Source organism: Portunus trituberculatus, chromosome 41 (genome assembly GCF_017591435.1).
Source record: "Portunus trituberculatus isolate SZX2019 chromosome 41, ASM1759143v1, whole genome shotgun sequence".
Lineage (NCBI taxonomy): Eukaryota > Metazoa > Arthropoda > Malacostraca > Decapoda > Portunidae > Portunus > Portunus trituberculatus.
In genome coordinates this window covers 42,697,782-42,706,774 of record NC_059295.1, presented here as the reverse complement: position 1 = coordinate 42,706,774, position 8,993 = coordinate 42,697,782, and the positions used below count along the sequence as shown (strand labels likewise).

Below are 8,993 nucleotides of genomic sequence, written 5' to 3'. Positions count from 1 at the left end.
CTGCGAGGGGGACGATAACACCCAACAACCATCACCCCTTTACTGTCACTGTCAGTCACCTTCAGGGTCAGAATCTCCAGTTCCCTGGGCACGGGCACTGGAGGCTCCACCACCTGAACATTCACTGTGTCTTTGTAACAGAATGCAATGCCCCCTCCCTGCGTGGAGCGGTCTTTTCTCACCAACAGCGAGTACCCCTGTACGCGAACATAAGTCTGTGGCACACTGTCATCCAGGAAAGTTTCACACACGAACACGATGTCTGCCCTGTGTCTGTTAATTGCACTGTGTGTAAATTCACCAATGTTTGTGTGGAATCCTCTTACATTAGCGTACACGATTGTCAATTCTTTGTTGGACAGCGTATATGGGCGGGATTTGGTGCGGCGCCCCGCCATAGTAGTGCATGGGTGGGGGCAGGTGTTGTGTGGGGTCAGGAAGGGTGGAAGGCTGGGTGCCTGTAGAGAGGAAGCGGAGAGAGTTCCGAGACTCCAGGCTCCCTCAACTGCCTCGCCACCCTGTGCAGAGCAAGCAAAGTCTCCTAGCTGCTCTGCTTCACTGCCTGCTCCAGTTTTTTCTGCCTTTCGTCAGCGAGTCTGTCCCGGCAGTTCAGAGATGAGTGAAAACGACCTTGACATTCAATATTCACACACTCTCGGGCACTGTTCCCTGGTGTGGCCTTGCCACTTACACTTTCCCCGCTGCTGCTGCTGCTGTTGCTGCCGCCGCTGATGTTGCTGTTGCTGTTGCTGCCGCTGCTGCTGCAGCCTAGGAGGAGTTGCCCTGTGCCGTGGCTGGCGCCTCGGTTCTGGTGCCGTACCACCACCAGAGGCTGTGTTACCAGTCCTTGCAGCCCTCTTTTTCCTCGTGTCTCGTCGGCGGGGTGAGCTGTTTATCTGCGGGCTGCCTTGCTGAGGGTTGAGCTGCTGGGGTCGGAGTTGCCTCTCTGACTCACTCTCGACGCTGGTGCTGCTGGTGGTATTTTCTTTATCTGAAGGTGTTACCTCCTCCTCCGATGACGTTTCTCGCTCTTCCTCTGACGTGGGCAGAGAGGAGTCAGGAGAGGAGGGAGCGGGGGGAAGATTGGGAGGAGGAGACGGACCTGGCTCCTTAGGGATTTTATCCACAGCTGCGGCTGCCGCACCTTTCTCACCAATCTTCCGAGGCCTGGCTGTGCAAGCTACAGACCTCTGTTTTATTCCGTCGCTGGCGCTGGTGGCGATGAGGGTGTCGACAATGTTCAGAGCCTCCACCAGCACTCGCCGCTTGATCGTGAGGTCGTCCGTGACGGTCCGGTAGCTGTGCAGCTGGTTTTTTGTCGAGGCCAGTTCACAGCGGAGATTTTTCACCAGTTTCTCCAGCCCCTCTTTCCTTAGATCCCTCAGGCCGTTCTCGGTGTCCTGCTCGGCAAGCACCGTGATGGGAGGGGAGGTAGGTTGGATGGCACTGCTTTGAAGGGTCACAAGATCGCTAATTCCTGCTCGTGCTCGCAGCTGCCCAGTGTTGCCACATTTAAAGTACGATTCCTCGCCTAGACATTCCGCATGGCAGAGGTTCGGACAGGCCGGCGTGGAGTACCGTTTCACTTTTGGAGATGACCCTGTGCGGCCACAGACAGCACACCAAGAGGCAGGACGGTAGCCACTTATGCCGCTAGGCCTCTCAATAAGGCGCTCCAAACACTCAGTCACCATCACTGATGTTTAAGCAGTTGTATCTGTGGAGAATTGTTGGACAGGCAAGCGGAGAGGTGGGAGAGGCAAGCAGATGTGCAGGTAGGGAGAATTTTGGCAGTGAGATTATCCCTTAATGAGTGTGGGCGGAGCTGGTCGGGATTCCCGAGGGATTTCCGCCCCAGTAGTGGACAGGTGAGGTCAGGTCAACTGGTTTCCCACCGCACCGTCAACACACTATGTTTAAAGTCACTTCACTCATTGCTCTACTTGAAAATCATTTTACTTGTTCGCTGCACGCTTCCCACGATGCTGACTCCAGCTGTGGTGGACACGAACATACACTGCAGAGCGACCAGGGACACGTCCTCTCTCCACAACGACCCCTCCCCCCCTCTCTCTCTCTCTCTCTCTCATCCAAGTATCTCAATGAGCCACCATAGTTGGTCGCTGCATTAACCTGAAACCACATGAACTCCTTATAGAGTGGTTCAGACATTACAATGTATCGTACGCTTTCATTCCAGACTTTTTTACGTAATTTCAACGGGGAAAGCTATATCTTCATTGGTAGGTAAACACAAAGCATTGGCACTGTTTTCTGCTTTGCATCTATTTATTTTGTCTAATATCACTTACATACGAAAAAAAACTTGACTATATAAAAGAGTAAAATATGTAAATATGATGTTTCAACTTCAATGTGTGATAGCACTGGCACATTTTCTCATGGCAGTATCATCAAAGCGGTATAACTGGACCCCCTTGTCAACAGTGAGATCAGTGGCGCCCTTGTTCTTGTAGAAGGCGATGGTTGGCGTGTTCCAGGAGAGCACAACAAACTCAAAGTGGCTGCCTCCCAGCTTAACGCCATGCTGGAAACGAGATGACAAGGTTGAACAGTGGGTCTGCTTGCTGACAGGGTTTACAGTAAATCAATGGGAAAAAGTACCTAATTCACTATTGCTGCTGCTGCTGCTGCTGCTACTACTACTACTACTACTACTACTACTTCTATTACTTAGTCCTTTGTTGTAATGGTTAATGTATTAAACTGTCATGAAAGAAACTTCTTGGTGGGTAACACTCACCTGAGCAATCTGAGCCATGAAGGCGGTACCCAGGCCTTGGCCACGGTGAGCTGGCTTCACGTAAAAGTCTTCCAGACACATGCCAAACCCACGATGGGAGAAAGTCGGGTAGAACATCGCGTAGCCCACCAGCGCTCCATCACTCTCTGCTACAAAGCACTCAAAGAATGTGCCTTGAGGTGGAGAGTCGGTCACTAAAGCTGCAGGAGATCTTTTTATTATGGCTTTGGACATACACACATGCACACACAACTGCCATTAATGAGATGCACATCGATATTATATATAAAGCAGTAGTAAGGCAGATAGCAACAGAAACAATCATCTGATCTTAGGTGCTAAAAGCTCCAGTACTTACTGTGAGCATTAATCTGTGGAGCATCAGACATATTTTCATAGTCCGCCAACTCTTGAATCATAGTCATCACGCCAGCCATGTCCTCAGGGACGGCTAGGCGTATCTGCAGGCGTCCTCTGCCTCCATATCTGTAAATAAGCAACTCTTGCCAGACAAAACGAGATAAATAAATATCTCAAGTAAAAAAAGTAGTTACACATTGTCATTTTATGCTTTATAAAATATGAGATCTTTAGGTAGTTGGTTATGATAATAATGATACAGATTTTTTTTTTTCATTTATACCATGTGGACTTTTCACGGGAATTTATGGGCTAAAGGAGATACTTTTTGGGGTACCTCCTATCTCAAAGCCCATCCGCTAGGAAACCGTTGCCCCGAGTGAAGAAGCCCAACCTACACTCGGACCGTGGACAGAATTCAAACTCGTGCGCTTGGAGACCCCTCGGACCCCAAAGCACGCATGGTTCCACTGCACCACGGCGGTCTTTAGTGTGATAATTTTATCGTATGATTGATCGAAAATGTTCATGTTAGGATATTTTTTTCTGACTCAGTTACCCATCAAATTTATCACATATATTCTTTTACTTCTTAGTTATTGTCATCTCTGTCATTATTCGTCGAACCTTTCTTTCCTTTCTTTCTATATAAAGAAACGTTAAATGACCTCACGTCGCCACCTCCAATGTTCCGCCGGTTGCCACCCCTCACCGCCACGTCAAGCTTTCCACCACTCCTCCCTCACTCCTAACCACAGTGTTATGTACTTGAACGAGTTACCTTTCAATTCCCCTAATTATAATTTTCACTTTTCCTATCGATCATATGAGCCCTGACATCATATTATATTCAATTTCACAAAATTCAACAAATTTTTATGCGCATCTCCTTTTTCGAACATCACTTTATATTTTTGCTTTAACAAATATAGGTACAGTTATAATCATAGGGAGGCGGTGGCGTAGTGGATAAGGTGGTGAGCGTGGGATCGGGTAGACGTCCATGCCGTCTTGAAACTTTGTTATTTGTCGAGTGATTTAAAGTTACCTACATGTCACCGTGATACCCAGGTTGTAGGTGGAAGTATAATTGCCTTACACCAAAGATACGCTTGGGTGGTGATATGGGCTCCTAATATGGGTACCACTGAGCCACTAATGGATGGAAGCTGGACAACGCTTCTAATACTCTACAGGTCCTATTGGCTATAACATGAAAAAATAAATGACTAATAAAATAATGTCCAATTATACTCCAATACATTTTCAGATTACAGTCTTCAGATGTGAACCCAATGAGAGTATAAACATATGCCACCCTTATGTGTGATAGTCAGCAATAGTATATGATTCATTCTACACTAAAACTAATAAGCGGTCCATAATAGGTGTGTTCGAGTATGCGTATGTTGCCCCTGTGATAACCAGGATGGGGCTACGCCTAAAAAGACCCCGCTTTTTATTCTTCCCCCTTTGTCTTCTGTTAGTTGGCTTGGGAGTTTTGGGTCGCGAGTGTACTACATGACACCCTATTGTATCAACACAAAAGTTACTTCACTCCGGAAAATCAATGCTACTCAGTACTCACTTGGATTTCATTTCCATCAGCTTAAAATCCAAGTTGAAGATATGCCAGTCCTCAGACACCGTAACATTCTCAGCACCAAGTTTTTCAAAGAGGTCCATGGCTGCCCAGTTTTCCTTGTGCAGCCTTAAGTCACACTGATTACATCCCATGCTGACTGCAGCCTGTCAGTGTAAAAGAGTATATAACATAAAAACATAAAAAAATAAGGAACGTTGCAACAAAAAGCCACCAGGCCTTTGTAAACTATAGAGTACGTAGCTTAACCTATATGGGAGCGTTCCACTTGCATCGTTCTTCTACACAAGATGCAATTAACACCATTTTGTCTTATCAACTCCTTACCTCTAACAGTACTGATAGTCTTCAGCCCCTCTCACATCACCTTAATGTTGTTTTTCTTGTTGTCTTCTATACCGCTATTTTCAAGCTAGTTGCTCTTCTGATCTTAATTTCATATGCATCTGCCCCCCTTCAACGTCCTCATTGCACAGAATTTCTACTTTCTCACATTCTTATTTTGCCCACCTGTAACGAATAAGTTAACCGGGATCCTCAATCATTCATCACTTTTCCTGATAAAATCTAGAACTTCCTGCATCCTTTTGTATCTCCTCCTTCGTATGAAGTGAACTCCTTCAAAAGGAAGGCTTTAAGACACTTTCGATAATTTTTTTTTGTCTCAGTGATTTTTTTCTTCACATTTTGATTACCTTGGCCAGTACTCCTGTTACATTTAGAAAAAAATAATAATTAGATCAAAGTGCAGAGATACACACCCGCATCAGCTCTCTGCACAAGTGTGTAGCCACACCCGAGCGGCGGGCTGCAGGGACCACATATAAATCTTTGATGTACAAGGCGCGGCCGAACCAAGGAGCGTACGCACGGTGCGCCAGAATATACCCATCCAGCTCCCCTACTTGGCTCGCCTTGCTCTCTGCTACAAATGCCATAACCACTGCTGTCGGACCCCAGGTACCGTCTGCCAGAACTGAAAAAAAAAAAAATAATTATAATTATTATAATAACCTCTCTCTTGGTTTCTTTGGTCAGTGAATACAATGACCATGGTTATACAATATCACTTCTTTATCACCTCTTTATTGAAGTAATCACTGAGTATCAGTACAGCAGCTGCACAGCCATACCTTCATGAGTGAAGTGAGATGGAAGGAAAGTATTCTGCTCTGTTGCTTGTTGCTGCATCAGCTCAAAGATCTTCTTGGCATCAGCCTCCTTTGCCTCCCGTATGTTGACCCGGGCCATGGCTCACCCTAAAGCAGTTGTTTCTGGCCAATGCAAACCAATGATGTTATTTACAGTATATGTGCAAGCTCCACAATTTTTTTATTGCATATGAGTACGGACAGCTCTAGACTTGATGAAGCATCCTTCCTATCTTTATTTCCTTATTATTTATTACTTGTATGTACGTACGTACACGTTCCACAGATTATGATTTCACAAAAATACTACATTTCCCAGTAAGCTAGAACTATGAGATTTTATCTTTCATTAGAGTGACTGGTACGGCAATGGTAATAAGGTATTACGTATTTCTTTGCACTTTTCTAGATCATTTTGACAGACTACTACCGGGCAGTAAAGTGCTGTCTATTTTTTCCTCTTTCTTTTTTTTAAATTCAACAACACAATACGAGAAAAGACACAAAAACGACATTGGTAATTGACTTGACCTCATATAAGAGGAAGGCTTCAAGATATTTATTCCTTTCTTTTGGCTAACTCTCACGGAACTACATGGGGATTGGCATTCTAACTGAGTATTTTTTTTTTCTTGCTCTTTATATTGCCCTTGGCCATCTTTCCCTTTTTATGCATAAAAAAGTAAAATAAAAATATCAGAATATCAATAGGATGAGTACGCGTAGCAGTGAGACGAAACAATGCACGATGCATATTACATGCCATGATAAATTATCGCTCTCTCACTAATATTCAATTTATGTTTCCATATCTTAACGTCACGTTCATATACTACTAAATGAGCAAATAGCAATCTTGAATGTGTGCAAAAAAATTGTTTCTGTTATGTATCTAAATACGTAAAAGTAACAGAAAATTGCAGAAGACAAACAGCATTCCAACCAGCCAGTCGGGACGAGACGAGACGAACGCCAGTAAAATAAATGCACAAGCAACCAACACGTCATTGATACAGGATCTCGTGCAAGGCGAAGCTGCATCATGGTGTGTTTTTATAGCAAACAGCAAAGATTAAAATCTTACATAAAAGAGAGAGAGAGAGAGAGAGAGAGAGAGAGAGAGAGAGAGAGAGAGAGAGAGAGAGAGAAAGAGAGAGAGAGAGATTTTTTGCAAAAGATTACTAGGCCAGTGAGCTGCAGCAGCCCTAAGGTTGTTCTCGCTGGACTGCTCCAAACTGGGACAAAATACTGTTAGCAGTACATAGCGTGCTTTTTAATCTTACACAGTTCTTGTAAGTTTATTTCTAATTAGACGAAGCTTTTAGGGATGAGACAAGTGTATCAAGACAATGATCGCATTATTTATTTTATGTCTTGCACCATTATGTGGTAACAAGTCTTTTAAGTTATCTTCTGCTTTTTAATGATATATTCGTCGTTGATATAACAATTCTTATACTACTTCAGATATTTTATATGAAAGATTTAGATTTCTTACGCACAATAGATCATTCAAACAGTGAAAAAAAATACTTACTATTCTTTCTTTCCGTACAATGTCAATAAAGGCCCGTTATTGTTTGACGTGTTCACTTTACAGCCAATTCCGATAGTTAAAAACTCATTACTTCTCTTTCGTATACTTACACGAAATCAATCTTATGCGAGCTGCAGCTGCCGAACGTCTTCCTGACAGTAACTGTAGCAGTATTCTCCACGGCGCGTCCAGACTATACCAATAAAAATTAAATTGAGTTGCCAGTCAGTAGCATTTTGCACAATGTAAAATGTTAGTTGCGGTATTAACAGTTTGGTTACTATGTTGTGATATAAAGAAGAATGAAAAAAAAATAGATAAGCGGACGGCAAATAGAACCGGCTGATTAAAACAAATATCAGAAAAATTACAAACAGAATATGGGGCTCTGTAAAGGGGCTATTACACTGGCCTATGATACGCGGAACGCGGGCCATGGTTCTTGGTACGAAACCAGGAACACTATCACACACAAGCTGCCCGTGTTCTTGTTATGCTAGGCAAACGGCCCACTAACCAAGACAAAGCCTAATCAAAATAAACCAGAACAAAACCATGCCGCTTATACCTCAGCCTGTGCTTTGTCCAGGAACTGCATTTGCACTTCCTCTTGTTAAAGAAAATTAAGTAAAAAAAACTAGAGAAAAGCTGAGACGTGCGCGATGGCAACTTTAGAGTCAGAGGTGGTTGCCATGAGCCCAACCTATCGACATGATATATATATATATATATATATATATATATATATATATATATATATATATATATATATATATATATATATATATATATATATACTTTACCTTTCTAAATTGATGAAATATTATTTAATATTCCAATATGAAAAATTTAGTCACATTCTTTTTAGTTCAAATGAAAGGTTTTTATTACATATATTATGTTTACTTTTTCATTGGGATAGCATACGGAGAACCGGGATGGATATGAAGCCATCCCAACTTGGTTCCGCTAATCCCGGGCAAGTTCCAGCTATCTAAAGCGGATGTTCCTGGTTCCGCGTATCATAGGCCAGTGTGATAGGGCCTTTAGCCCCTTTCACATGGCGCGGGCGATGCTTGTGTCAGGGCCTAAGCGCGGACACGCATAACCCCTTTAGTACTGGGACATTTTTACAATGGGTTTGGGTATGAATGGACGAATTTATTGGTATTAGGAAGGGTCTATGGAGGTCAGAAGATTAATGGCCAGAGTCTTCATTATTTTAATTTCCACATAAGTATCTGAAGCCGTATAAAATCACCAAATAGTAAGCACAATCAATATGAAAGCGCGTCCTGTTACTGAAGGGGTTAAAGTTATTAGTGATGTTTTCAATGTAACCTTTCACATCGGGCGGGCGTCGCCCGTCGTGGGCAATCACCCGTGCGCGAGTCAAGTGCAGTGCAGGTATCCTTTGGGTCGCAAGCGGATCCGCTTTCCAAATGTTGTTGTTATGGGATACAGTGTCTATTCAAGGTCTTACATTGTCGCGGGGAGCCCCGCTACTCGCGCACTTCTCTAGAGGAAACTCATTCAGTAGCCAATTCGATTTCAAGGTGATTTGTTGTTCGTGACAGT

The 8,993-nt window shown here is 43.6% G+C and overlaps 1 protein-coding gene across 6 annotated transcripts in view; it reads right to left on the bottom strand.

Moving 5' to 3' along the window:
* Nucleotides 1-2,268: 2,268 nt before the first annotated feature.
* The window catches only part of LOC123516901, a 7,385-nt gene continuing 660 nt past the window's right edge, over nucleotides 2,269-8,993 (bottom strand). For 2 of the 6 annotated variants that reach the window (XM_045276653.1, XM_045276650.1), the window contains exons 2-8: nucleotides 7,526-7,608; nucleotides 5,861-6,001; nucleotides 5,489-5,703; nucleotides 4,713-4,873; nucleotides 3,123-3,250; nucleotides 2,765-2,964; nucleotides 2,269-2,548 (exon numbers count right to left, since the gene is read on the bottom strand). In XM_045276653.1, coding sequence (XP_045132588.1) covers nucleotides 2,372-2,548; nucleotides 2,765-2,964; nucleotides 3,123-3,250; nucleotides 4,713-4,873; nucleotides 5,489-5,703; nucleotides 5,861-5,978 — 999 coding nt within the window. In that variant the 5' untranslated portion in view covers nucleotides 5,979-6,001; nucleotides 7,526-7,608 and the 3' untranslated portion in view covers nucleotides 2,269-2,371. Of the gene's footprint in view, nucleotides 2,549-2,764; nucleotides 2,965-3,122; nucleotides 3,251-4,712; nucleotides 4,874-5,488; nucleotides 5,704-5,860; nucleotides 6,002-7,415; nucleotides 7,918-8,756 lie in introns of those variants that run through there. The other 4 variants (XM_045276652.1, XM_045276656.1, XM_045276655.1 and 1 more) reach the window with 4 other exon arrangements.